This window comes from Haliotis rufescens, unplaced genomic scaffold (assembly GCF_023055435.1).
Source record: "Haliotis rufescens isolate VD_foot unplaced genomic scaffold, xgHalRufe1.0.p SCAF_6, whole genome shotgun sequence".
In the NCBI taxonomy this organism is placed as follows: Eukaryota; Metazoa; Mollusca; class Gastropoda; order Lepetellida; family Haliotidae; genus Haliotis; species Haliotis rufescens.
This window is the reverse complement of record NW_025964334.1, coordinates 51,810,360-51,824,517: the sequence shown is the minus strand read 5'-3', so window position 1 is coordinate 51,824,517 and position 14,158 is coordinate 51,810,360. Positions and strand designations below refer to the sequence as shown.

The 14,158-nt window shown below is 41.9% G+C and overlaps 2 protein-coding genes across 2 annotated transcripts; both read left to right on the top strand.

The window, feature by feature from the left end:
* Window positions 1–1,814: 1,814 nt before the first annotated feature.
* On the top strand, window positions 1,815–6,596 carry LOC125374909 (Y+L amino acid transporter 2-like). Its single transcript, XM_048386676.1, has 5 exons — window positions 1,815–2,286; window positions 2,986–3,111; window positions 3,857–3,956; window positions 5,732–5,776; window positions 6,280–6,596. Exons 1-5 carry the CDS (start codon window positions 2,121–2,123, stop codon window positions 6,494–6,496), a joined length of 654 nt encoding a protein of 217 aa, XP_048242633.1. The 5' UTR covers window positions 1,815–2,120; the 3' UTR covers window positions 6,497–6,596.
* A 1,387-nt stretch (window positions 6,597–7,983) lies between these two features.
* On the top strand, window positions 7,984–12,918 carry LOC125374766 (asc-type amino acid transporter 1-like). The gene is made up of 5 exons (XM_048386254.1): window positions 7,984–8,081; window positions 8,552–8,648; window positions 9,153–9,302; window positions 10,728–10,905; window positions 12,416–12,918. Exons 1-5 carry the CDS (start codon window positions 7,993–7,995, stop codon window positions 12,484–12,486), a joined length of 585 nt encoding a protein of 194 aa, XP_048242211.1. The 5' UTR covers window positions 7,984–7,992; the 3' UTR covers window positions 12,487–12,918.
* The last annotated feature ends 1,240 nt before the right edge of the window (window positions 12,919–14,158 follow it).

The window sequence follows — 14,158 nt, the reverse complement described above, 5'->3', positions numbered from 1 at the left end:
TATTTTTCTTACGAATACAGTCGTAATAGGATCACTGAGTAATGTCTTGCCTACGTCATTGGCGGCAAGACACCATCAATCGTGTAACAAGGGTGATCAACGTGCCTTCTATGGCATGTCACATGTATCCTTTACTACAAATGGGTTGTCACAAAATTTCACAAAAAAACTGCAGACCTCGCTATCCTAATATAAACATAGAATAGACACCGACTTGTCCACATGTGCTTTCTTCAAGACTTACATATCAGTTGCGATAAATTGTAACGAGAGATGTAATAACTGCAAACGTAAATTAGTTCCGATCTGGAAGAACGTCGAGTTCCAGTGTTCCAGAACATGGTTGTACCCCGATTCGACCCTGCACTGTTACCATTTGAAAAACGATGAAGCATTTGATCTCACTCATGCCGATATATCAGATGGGTAAGCTGTAAATATATGAACCAGGCACACCATACATGCTGCCTTTAAACGGCATATTCGAATTTAATGGGGTCCAATTATATGTTCAACGCATTTGAGTGGAATTAAGTATTACGCAGGGCAAAAAAAATGTAAATAAAATCGACATAACTCTTTCCATATTCATAAATTCTTTTAAAAGCAGAGTTGATTCTACGAATCCGACTACATCATGAGCATGTGTTTATGAATCACAATCAAATAGTGATAACACCAGGTGAAAAGTGAGCGGGTGGCACCCGTCAAAAACAAATGCAAAGGCAAGTCTACTGTTCACCTGAAACAAACGCGAATATATGGTACAAGTCAAATAATACTGGATACCTTTGGCCCCGCCCCGACTTAAATACTATTAAAAATCGCGTCAAACTCACCCACTTTCACTAATCATTTACTTTGGTAGTATCAGCAACATGGCAGTAGGACTCAAGCGGCAGCTCGGCATCATCAGCGCCATCAGCTACGTCACTGGCGGCATCATTGGTGGCGGCATCTTCGTCAGCCCAAGTGCGGTGCTGTCTGGTGCTGGAGCGTCTGTTGGGCTCTCCCTCTGTGTTTGGGGGTTCTGTGGCTTCATCAGCTACTGTGGAGCGTTATCATACGCCGAATTAGGTAGGTGGTAGTTAGTGCCGAATTAGGTAGGTGGTAGTTAGTGCCGAATTAGGTAGGTGGTAGTTTAGTGCCAAGCGAGGTAAGGAATAGTTTGGTGACGAACTGCGATAGTTAAGTAAGGAAATAGGTAGACGATAGTTCAGTGAGGAGCTGTATGCGATAATATAGTGCCGAAGTCTTTAGGGGATAGGTAAGTCCCCTAACAGATTACATACTATGACATCATGACTCCATTTGTAGAACATAGTGAGTGAGGGAGTATCGTTTTACGCAATATTCCAGCAATATCACGGCGGTGGACACCAGAAATAGGCTTCATACATTGTACCCGGGTCTTCGGCGTGACGAGCGAACGCTTGAGCAACTAGGCTACTTCACCGCCCTTGTAGAACATATCTGCCTAAATGATTTTATTGTGTCTCATTGAAGTGGTTCAAAGATACATAAAGGTAACATCTATGCAGATTAAAACCGATCTTCACTAATGCCTGCATTCAAGCTTTCAACCTACGGAAAATATTAGGATCTACCAATGCCACATCACTATTCATGTCCACTATAACAAAAGAGTTGTTTCATGGTAGAATGGAAATAACCTAGTATGTTTTCAGTGTAGAAGTTTCGAACTTCGATTCAATATCTAAACTTTTTTCAAATTCAAATCTTTAGATTACAAAATTTACAAGTATGGAATCTACGTTCGTGGCTTCTGCGTTGAAAACAGACTAGATCTATTTGTCGATGTCTCCCATGGACGTCTTTTGTTGGATTGAACACCCCATTGACTGACTGAATTTCATGCTGTCCAATTTGGAAAGGTAATTATTTTTGAGAATTTTTAGTGGCCCTAGTAATGTACACTACCCAAAAGAAGTTAAAGACTACCCGACTGTTTGGTATGACAATAGTTAGTCTGTCAGGGTTGGTGGCTATTGCAACGCACAGCCTTCCAATTGTGTGTGTTCGTTGTGTCTGCTGTTTCAGGTACCCGTATTAAGAAATCTGGCGGAAGTTACACGTACGTAAGAGCAGCGTTTGGAGACATGGCCGGATTTACAGTATTGTGGGCTCAGCTGTTTGTCGTGCGCCCCCTAGCGGCCGTATTGGGAAGCCTGGTCACTGCTGAATACATCATGAGGCCTTTCTACCTGGAGTGTCCCGACTTGGCTCCAAAATCAGCCAAAGTTCTGCTGGCCACGACTATACTTGGTCAGTGTTAAATATCAGGCTAACGTGCAACTTTATAGACTAAGACTGCTTAATTTGTTTCCCTACAGTTTCCCGATTTTCGTTATAAAATTTAATAACACCCGTACGCCATACTATTTCAGAAATGAGGTGTGGAATGTAGGAGTCAGTTAAAATCATATTGTATGTCTTCTTAGAACTTTGAATGTTATCAAAGCTCAAGAAAATCTAGACCATTTCGTCATGTTACAACAATCGAGTACACTCAGAAATAAAACCGAATTACCATTTTGATAAATATTTATTAAACGTCAATTCTTGATGATGCAATCTCAGAGGGTGAATCATCACAAGCAATCAGTCAATAGAGTTGTATCCCTTAGTTATGACAGAAACCGATGTCCGAAGAATGGAATCCCAGCTCGAAGCATCGACATAATATGTTCTTGGTATAAGATGGCTGACATTACATCAGGAATCTCGAAGAATATGTAAATATGTCCGTGGTATATTGTCGAGAATAACAGGGGGCAGCTCGAGGAATAAGGTAAAATATTTCTTTGGTATTGTCTGGCGAGAATTACATCGGACAGCTCAAAGCGTAGTTACATTTTATAAAGATATCGGACAGATCGAGGCATACGTAAAGCATAATCTTAAATAACATATCTGTTAAATAATACCTATGTCATAAACGTTCGACTCCATTTGTTTTCACAGCGTTCATCGTTGCCTGTAACTGTTATAGCGTCCGCGTTGGTGCCGGAATACAGACAGTGTCCGCTGTCTGTAAGGTCAGCGCCCTTGTCGCCATTATAGCAGCTGGTGTGTATCACCTGATACAAGGTACGTCCACTGTCTGCAAGGTCTGTTCGCTCTCGTCATTATAGCAGCTGGTGTGTATAACCTGATTCAAGGTACGTCCACTGCCTGCAAGGTCATCTCGCTCTCGTCATTATAGGAGTTGGTGTGTATCACCTAATACAAGGTAGGTACGCTGTCTGCAAGTTCACTTCCCTCATCGTTACGCAGCTGGTGTGTATCACCTAATAAAAGGTGGGTCCACTGTCTGCAAGGTCAGCTCCATCATCGTCATTATAGCGGCTGGTGTGTATCACCTAATAATTAGTAGGTCCACTGTCTGCAAGGTCAGGTCCATCATCGTCATTATAGCGGCTGGTTTGTATCACCTAATAATTAGTAGGTCCACTGTCTGCAAGGTCAGCTCCATCATCGTCATAATAGCGGCTGGTGTGTATCACCTAATAAAAGGTAGGTCCACTTCAAGGTCAGCTCCCTTATCGTCATTATAGCGGCTGGTGGGTATCACCTAATAATTAGTAGGTCCACTGTTTGCAAGGTCAGCTCCCTCACCGTCATTATAGGAGCTGGCGTAGCATCCTCAAATCTGACAATGATTTGTGGACAGTGCAACTTAATAATTTGAGGGGAAATATGAAAGAGAAAATATCATTATGCATTTCCTTTATATTTCTATGGCTGTAAAATTATCCTTAAGTGATATTAAATTCTTATATACTTGTCGTATATCAAATTTCTAAAATAATTACGCTTAAAATTAATTTTATAGGTCACAATGAAAACTTCAGAGACCCGTTCGTCATCAGCAATCTCAACCCTGGTGACTTTACCTTGGCCTTGTATGCAGGGTTGTATGCTTATGTAGGATGGTAAGTTTGTCTCCGCCTTGTTCTGCAGATATGCGTCATCCTGCAGGGACCACCTTGTATGGTCTCATTGTTTGTGTGCCCCGTGACAGGGGTTATGTATGTGCTAAGTGTGTGTCATTCTGCAGCGGTCATGCATGAGCTAACAGTTTGTATGCCATCCTGCAGGGATCACATTGTATCTGCTAAGTGTCTGTGTGTCATATTGCAGGTATCACAGTTTATGTTCTCACTGTCTGTGTGTCATCCTGGAGGGATCACAGTTTATGTTCTCACTGTCTGTGTGTCATCCTGCAGGCATCACAGTTTATTTTCTCATTGTCTGTGTGTCATCCTGCAGGGATCACAGTGTATGTTCTCACTGTCTTTGTGTCATCCTGCAGGCATCACAGATTATGTTCTCACTGTCTGTGTGCCATCCTGCAAGCACCACCGTTGATGTTCTCACGGTCTGTGTATGATCATGCAGGCATCAAAGTTTATGTTCTCACTGTCTGTGTGTCATCCTGTAGAGATCCCCTTGTTTGTTCTGCAGGCAATCACAGTTTATGTTTTCACTGTCTGTGTGTCATCCTGCAGGCATCACAGTTTATGTTCTCACTGTTTGTGTGTCATTCTGCAGGGATCGCATTTTATGTTCTCACTATCTGTGTGTCATCCTGCAGGGATAACAGTTTATGTTCTCACTATCTGTGTATGATCATGCAGGCATCACAGTTTATGTTTTCACTGTCTGTGTGTCATCCTGCAGGGATCACAGTTTATGTTCTCACTGTCTGTGTGTCATCCTGCAAGGATCACATTGTATGCTCTAACTGTATTTTTCATCCTGCAAGGATCACATTGTATGCTCTAACTGTATGTTTCATCCTGCAAGGATCACATTATATGTTCTAACTGTATTTTTCATCCTGCAAGGATCACATTGTATGTTCTAACTGTATTTTGCATCCTGCAGGGATCACATTGTATGTGCTAATTGTATTTTACATCCTGCAAGGATCACATTGTATGTGCTAACTGTATTTTACATCCTGCAGGGACACATTGTATGTGCTGACTATATGTGTGTCATCCTGCAGGGATCACATTGTATGTGCTAACTGTATTTTTCATCCTGCAAGGATCACATTGTATGTTCTAACTGTATTTTCCATCCTGCAGGGATCACATTGTATGTGTTAACTGTATTTTTCATCCTGCAAGGATCACATTTTATGTGCTAACTGTATTTTCATCCTGCAGGGATCACATTTTATGTGTTAACTGTAGTTTTCATCCTGCAGGGATCAAAATTGTATGTGTTAACTGTATTTTTCATCCTGCAGGGATCACATTGTATGTGCTAACTGTATTTTTTACCCTGCAGGGATCACATTGTATGTGTTAACTGTATTTTTCACTCTGCAGGGATCACATTGTATGTGTTAACTGTATTTTTCATCCTGCAGGAACACATTTTATGTTCTGACTCTATTTGTGTCATCCTACAAGGATGACATTGTATGTGCTTACTGTATTTTCATCCCGCAGGGATCACATTGTATGTGCTAACTGTATTTTCATCCTGCAGGGATCACATTGTATGTGTTAACTGTATTTTTCATCCTGCAGGGATCACATTGTATGTGTTAACTGTATTTTTCATCCTGCAGGGATCACATTGTATGTGTTAACTGTATTTTTCATCCTGCAGGGATTACATTGTATGTGCTAACTGTATTTTTCACTCTGCAGGGATCACATTGTATGTGTTAACTGTATTTTTCATCCTGCAGGGATCACATCAACAACGCAGTGGAGGAAATCATCCAACCACAGAGGTACGTACAGAGAATTTAACTGCTCTTTAAAATTATTTGAGGCCCCATCACTTCAATTGGGGCACGGTGACACACGGTTGGTCCAGCGATCCGAAACTCCCTTTAGTCATGTCAGGATCCGTTTGTCGTGGGTTTAAATCCGAGAGTCTCATGATTTTGATCCATAATATGTTAACACCAATGTGTATGGGATTCTGTTAAAATGAATTAAACGTGTATGAGCTGTGTAGAGTGTGCCGACACTAAGCAAGCATGCAATTATATACTGAAATATATGAAATGAGTGAATTTCTACTGAGAGCTTCTTGGTCACTCATTCAAGTCATGTTGCCTAATGTACATGTAGGTTTTGTTCTTGTGGATGAAACAAGCAGTATGGAATGCTTCACCTAATGAAGTCAATGTGCAGGGAAATAATTTGAAAACTTATCTTGGAAGGTTCAAGTATTTTGAAAACAAAAATAGAACAAAAAGAAACAGGATTGACTTTCTTTGTGTTTAAGGACGATGCCAATAGCTATTCTCGGAGGCCTTGCCATCCCCACCATCTGCTACATCACGGCCAACATCGCCTACCACGCAGTCATGACTAATCAGGAGATTCTGTCAGGAGTTGCAGTTGCAGTTGTAAAATGTCTTTCTTCATGTTGTTTGCAAGCAAGGTGGATAGGGATAGTCACATTGCCAGAGATTGAAATAGGAGATAAACCTCATGTATAGTGGACTTCTTTATGTTTTAAAGATGAACAGATTCAAAAGATGGTTCTTTATCTGAAATAGTGATTTATTATTCGGCGAGGTAAAATGGGGTTTGACGTTGCGCACGCGGATTACTTCACCTATGTAGCGACGTGTATGCACGTGTGAATGTGTGCAGCTGTTTTCACTCGTCCGGACCTACGCCGGTGTTATAGTGCTAGCAATAGTCCTCTGAGATATAGTTGGCTACTCCACTCAGACATATCATTTTGACTCTAGGCCGACCAGTAGTACTATGTTTGAAGATCTCTTGGTATGAGACCGCCAAGGGATCGAACCACCGACGTTCCTCTATCCGGGCAGACCCTTCGTCCACCAGATGCGGTGTGATATATAAAAATACTGTCGATCAGGTGTGCAAAGAATGAATGATCCGGAAATAAACGGGTTGTCTACATTTCCCTTTAAACGACTATTCATGAATTGTGTGAATATACTTTGGGGCCAAAAGAAAAGAATGTACAAAAAAATAATTTTAATCCGCATTTGTAAAGTTTCGGATCGTCAGATCTGTAAACAAAGTCATCAATAACGCGTTTGATGTTGCATACCTATCTGCTTCTCAATGTACGTTGATGAGAGATTTTACGTCGGAAGAAATGACAACTGAAACCTCTAAATTGACGAATTATGTATGGCCAGTCGACCACCGTTTTCTCAATTATTTTAAATTAATTTAAATTCATGTAATCATATTTACACACGTGGAAGTGTTTGCCCGTGCCTTAATAGAAACTATTTTGTAAATGTTCTTCAATTCTTGTGAAAAAGATTACCTGTATAACTATCAGGTCTTTGAATGGCATTTAGAAGTGATACACACAGTGAAGAGAATTTATGGATGTCAACTTCTTTATTATGAGGAACACAACATTTCGGTGTATAAACTTACTGCTTCATCAGGCGAATTAATGCTATGAAGCACAAACCATATAAATGTACCTGTAAGAATAAAAAAAGTAATAAGATAACAAATGTAAAAAAAGTTTCGGATTATATACTTCATTGCTAATCGCCTATTAGCGCCAATTAACTGTTGGCTTCACTTGTTAACTTTCCCCCTTTGTTATCTTATTACTTTTGTTTACACACCGCACTAGCATCTAAATATAGTAACTTCCTGACGACTGCACAAATTAAATGATGTTATTGCAGTTGTAAAATGTCTTTCTTCATGCTGTTTACAAGCAAGGTGGATAGGGATAGTCACATTACCAGAGATTGAAATAGGAGATAAACCTCATGTATAGTGGACTTCTTTATGTTTTACAAAAACAACTAACACCGACCGCTTCAATTCCTACAAATTCATCGTTGAGAGAATGCTTCCTTAACCATACTCGCGTCGTCAGAAACCTTATTTAACTTCTAAAAACCCCAATTGCATCCTTTTGACGCCTTTTTGCAATCGTAACCAACTTCATACATATCAATGCAATTAGGTGTTTGGTGAGCGAATGCTAGGCCCTCTCAAGTGGGCGATGGTGCCCTGCATCGGGATGTCTGCAGCCGGCGTCGCCAACGCCATCATTTTCACCTCCAGCAGGTGCGTCATAGTCATCAACCACAGCAGCAATGGCTCTTATGCATATGTGTACATATTCATTACCTGTTATAATTGACAATATCCATTGCCTTTCATATTCGTCAAAGTAAACTCCGTTAATATCAAGGCATAAACCGTTCGCAAGGAATTTTTCTTCTTTTAAATCCAACACTCTTCTTTTGCTTCGTCATCATATGACTGTTAACGCAGGCTTGTTCACAGGTTTACAAAGGTTCAATACAATGATGATATTTCCTTCAAGACAGTTTGTCAACATTTGCACTTCATCTTATCCGATGGGTAAACATGATTACTGAAAAGACGGTGTCAATGGTTTCCTGTCCCCAATACATAATTGCCTTTAGTAGGCACAGTGAAAGGTAATGTGTTGATTTCTTTGGTCTAAGTTTGGACCTTTTGCGTGCGTCTGCATTTGCGCGATTGAAAAGACTTAACGTTCTTTTTATAAGGTTAAACTTCGTTGGCGGCAGGGACAATGTCTTCCCTCGATTCCTGGGAATGGTGAATGCTAAAAGCAGGACGCCGATGCCGACAGTGCTACTCGTGGTAAGGAGGCAGACTTCAAGGGCATCAATTTTTGATATAATAATTAATAATTAATGCTTCTCATGGCCATTTCCAATGGTGTCTCAGTTGCTGTTACATACGATGTTGTCCCCGTTGCTGTTACAGACGATGTTGTCACCGTTACTGTTGTAGACGATGATGTCACAGTTGCTGTTACTGGCGATGATGTCACAGTTATTGATACAGGCGATGGTGTCACAGTTATTGTTACAGGCGATGGTGTCACAGTTGCTGTTACTGGCGATGATGTCACAGTTATTGTTACAGGCGATGGTGTCACAGTTGCTGTTACTGGCGATGATGTCACAGTTATTGTTACAGGCGATGGTGTCACCGTTGCTGTCACTGTAGACTGCTTTATTATTCGTATTATTTATTATTCAGTCTCGCAGATCTGTATGAGATAAGAAATTTGAGTGGAACTTTTTTCTAGACAAAGTGTCCAAATGTTTTAACGTTCACCATACTTTTTATCCTTTTAAGTTCGCCTTTTCGCTGGTCGTTGTATGTCTGGGTGATGTGAAGAGCATCATCGGGACTTACTCCTTTGTTCGGGCTCTGCCGGAAGCTGTGGCTATAATGGGCATATTGCGTCTGAGGAGAAAGTTCCCAGACACTCATGACGTGTACAAGGTGAGTTATATGTATGTGGGAAATGGTTATGCCAGTTGAATATTTAATTAGTCTTATAGCCATTTGTCAACGAATTTAGATGGGTGATGACGTCCATGTAGAAGCTGTGTAAGAGGAGTGATGGCGCATAGGTTAATACGTTGTCAGAGGAGTGGTGACGCACAGGTGTATGGAGTGCAAGAGGAATGATGACGCACAGGTGTATGAATTGTAAGGGGTGTGATGACGCACAGGTGTATGAATTGTAAGGGGTGTGATGACGCACATGTGTATGAATTGTAAGGGGTGTGATGACGCACAGGTGTATAAATTGTAAGGGGTGTGATGACGCATGGGTGTATGAATTGTAAGGGGTGTGATGACGCACAGGTGTATGAAGTGTAAGGGGTGTGATGACGCACGGGTGTATGAATTGTAAGGGGTGTGATGACGCACAGGTGTATGAAGTGTAAGGGTGTGATGACGCACAGGTGTATGAAGTGTAAGGGGTGTGATGACGCACAGGTGTATGAAGTGTTTGCGGGATGATGACGCAAAGGTGTATGAAGTGTTAGAGGAATGATGACGCACAGGTGTATGAAGTGCTAGAGGTGTGGTGATGCACAGGTATATGAAGTGCTAGAAGACTGATGACGCACAGGTGTATGAAGTGCTAGAGGAATGATGACGCACAGGTGTATGAAGTGCTAGAGGTGTAATGACGCACAGGTGTATGAAGTGTTAGAGGAATGATGACGCACAGGTGTATGAAGTGCTAGAGGCGTGGTGATGCACAGGTGTATGAAGTGTTAGAGGTGTGATGACGCACGGGTGTATGAAGTGTTAGAGGTGTGATGACGCACAGGTGTATGAAGTGTTAGAGGTGTGATGACGCACAGGTGTATGAAGTGTTAGAGGTGTGATGACGCACGGGTGTATGGAGTGTTAGAGGAATAATGACGCACAGGTGTATGAAGTGTTAGAGGTGTGATGACGCACAGGTGTATGAAGTGTTCGAGGTGTGATGACGCACGGGTGTATGAAGTGTTAGAGGAATGATGACGCAGTGTTGTATGAAGTGTCAGAGGAATGATGACGCACAGGTGTATGAAGTGTTAGAGGGATGATCACGCAGAGGTGTATGAAGTGTTAGGAGTGTGTTGACGCACATATTTATGCAGTATTGGAGGAGGCGGGAGGTTCATATAACTCTAATCGGACATATACCTTCCAATGAATCTCGATACCAGTCAATCCACATATCGACTTAACATTTGAACGTAAAGGGATGTCATTGGTGCCAATCAGAGTGTTGTCGGTGGCTGCATACCAAACAAACCAAACATATGCTTCTGTTTCAACCACACACCCGGGATCCGCTGAAACGTTTCTATAAACAGGCCACGTCCACTGAATCCACTGTGTAGGAGACATGGACTGTTTCAGGTTCCCCTGGTGTTCCCAATCATCTTCGTCGTGTTCTTCTTGGCGTTGTCAGTGACCGCCATAGCCTACCAACCGGTCAAGTTCCTCGTGCCCCTGGCTATAGTGTTTCTGGCTGTCCCTGCGTATCTCACATCTGTCTCAGACTGGTGGCGAAAAGGCCCCTACAACTCATTCAATGGTAAACTCATCATTCACATCATAGATAATGATATGTCGCTTCTGATACAGCTGACCCGTGACGATCCGGGGTAGAATAGGTCTTCAGCAACCCACGCTTGCCGTAAAAGGCGACTATGCTTGTCGTAAAAGGCGACTGACGGGACCGGGTGGTCAGGCTCGCTGACTTGGTTGATGCATGTCATCGATTACAATTGCGTGGATCGATGCTCATGATATCAATCATTGGATTGTCTGGTCCAGACTCGATTATTTACAGACCGCCGTCATATAGTTGGAATATTGCTGAGTGCGGCGTAAAACAACAAACCATCCATCCATCTGATACAGCTGGCTAAAGACACAGGCTAAACATTTTCAGAATCTATATACAAATAAGTTTCTTCATTATCGTATAATTCTGGTGTCCCCCGCCGTGATATTGCTGGAATATTGCTAAAAGCGGCGTAAAACCATACTCACTCACTCACTCACTCACTCATTATCGTATTGCCTGTAAACTATGAAAATAAACGACAAAATGTCAACTGATATACCCAAATATACAATATTCTTCTTTAATAACAACTATTTGTGGAACTTCCTCCACGGCGATATGCAAATATTCTCCCATGAATTTGAAAATTACTCGATTCTGATTCTTCAATCAGAGGTATCAAATCACTTCTGACTGAACAATCCGATTTGAGCATTTTTAACTAATAATGTGTACAATTAGGTTATTGAATGCAGAGTTGCGGTTACTACAATATTCAAAGTATGTATACATTTGAGCAGAAAACATGATAGAAATCGACTAAGACAGTAAAAATAGAGTTTAAGGGACAATGTGAAGCTTGAAAGTGTGCGGTTTTCTATATGAACTCTGACGTCATATGTTATGCGTCCCAATGAGTATAACAGTGACGTGCGGTGTAGAACTAAGCCTTGCTAGGCGTGCTTCATTATCTTCAGTTGGCCCACTTCATGTTGCCTGGCAAAGTAGCTGATTTTGGGCTGTATTCCTATAGTAGTTTTTTTTGTATGCTCTGCGTTCAGTTCCAAATTCAATTTAATTAGCACGAATAACCTAGCTCTCCAAGAAAACACAGTCGGTTTATCTCCTAATTAACATAGAAATTACGTCTGTATCACTGGTCAATTAGAAGGTAAATATTTTACAGATTAAATATTAAACGTTAATTGTTGTGCATATTTTCCTTTGAATGTTTCATGTGTTCACATAGGAAAAATATATTTATTTAAAATTGGGCCCAAGAGTCCACTCGGCATCACATAGGGATAGGAAAAGGATGGGCAATTTGTTCCTAGAGTTTGTTCGTGTGTTTGTTTTGATCAATGGTCAAATAATTCAGATGTAATTTTCGTCGGTTGAACCTCAAGTTTGACTTTATGTTAAACGTCAGCGTCAACTGGACAAATGGTGATGGCTTATGCTTCGTCAGGGAAATTATCTTTATCCACATGTATGCTAACTATTCTTCAATCAATAATCGGTAATTTATTTTCAGCAACAATGGTAACCATCTGTCGCCGACTACTTCTGTGTCAGCTGGTGGACGCCCCACAAAACTTGATGTAGATGTTGCCACGACATCGTCTCCAATCGTCGACCTTAGGATGTAGATACTGCCACGACATCGTCTCCTCTCACCTGATCTTAGGATGTAGATACTGCCACGACATCGTCTCCTCTCACCTGATCTTATGATGTAGTTACAGTCACGACATCGTTTCCTCTCACCTTATCTTATGATGTAGTTACAGTCACGACATCGTCTCCTCTAACCTGATGTTAGGATGTAGCAACTGACACGACATCGTCTCCTCTCACCTGATCTCAGGATGTAGATACTGCCACGACATCGTCTCCTCTCACCTGATCTTATGATGTAGTTACAGTCACGACATCGTTTCCTCTCACCTGATCTTATGATGTAGTTACTGCCACGACATCGTCTCCTCTCACCTGATCTTATGATGTAGTTACAGTCACGACATCGTTTCCTCTCACCTGATCTTAGGATGTAGTTATTGCCACGACATCCTCTCCTCTCACCCGATCTTAGGATGTAGTTACTGCCACGACATCGTCTCCTCTCACCCGATCTTAGGATGTAGTTACTGCCACGACATCGTCTCCTCTCACCTGATCTTATGATGTAGTTACTACCACGACATCGTCTCCTCTCACCTGTTCTAAGCATGAAGATATGCCTCGACATCGTCTACTCTCACCTGATCTTATGATGCAGATGCTGCCACGACATCGTCTCCTCTCACCTGATCTTATCACAAGATCCGTCCAATCATCTAACGTTTGGCTGTAGATACCACGACTTAAATGCTTTCTGGAGTGATTTCTTGTAACCTTTGACTGTCTGTTCCAGTGATCTGATATTATGTTGCATTCTGTGACTGTCTGTTGCAGTGATTCGATGTTATGATAAATGACTGGGCTGCTGGTGAATGGACCCGATGTGCTAACAAGGACCTTTGATGTTTAATATTTAGTGACCTGATTTTATGTAATAAGCTCTGACTGCTAACAAGGGCCTGATGTTATCTTGTAAGCTGTGACTACCTTCCGGTGAGATCTGATGGTATGTTGTAATCCATGTCGCCTCTTCAATGGCCTGATGTCATGTTGTAAGCTGTGCAAGATTGCTCAAGTGACCTGATGACTTCCTCATCGGGTGGCCTGATGTCATGTTGTAAGCTGTGCAAGATTGCTCAAGTGACCTGATGACTTCCTCCTCAGGTGGCCTGATGTCATGTTGTAAGCTGTGCAAGATTGCTCAAGTGACCTGATGACTTCCTCCTCAGGTGGCCTGATGTCATGTTGTAAGCTGTGCAAGATTGCTCAAGTGACCTGATGACTTCCTCCTCGGGTGGCCTGATGTCATGTTGTAAGCTGTGCAAGATTGCTCAAGTGACCTGATGACTTCCTCATCGGGTGGCCTGATGTCATGTTGTAAGCTGTGCAAGATTGCTCAAGTGACCTGATGACTTCCTCCTCAGGTGGCCTGATGTCATGTTGTAAGCTGTGCAAGATTGCTCAAGTGACCTGATGACTTCCTCCTCAGGTGGCCTGATGTCATGTTGTAAGCTGTGCAAGATTGCTCAAGTGACCTGATGACTTCCTCCTCGGGTGGCCTGATGTCATGTTGTAAGCTGTGCAAGATTGCTCAAGTGACCTGATGACTTCCTCATCGGGTGGCCTGATGTCATGTTGTAAGCTGTGCAAGATTGCT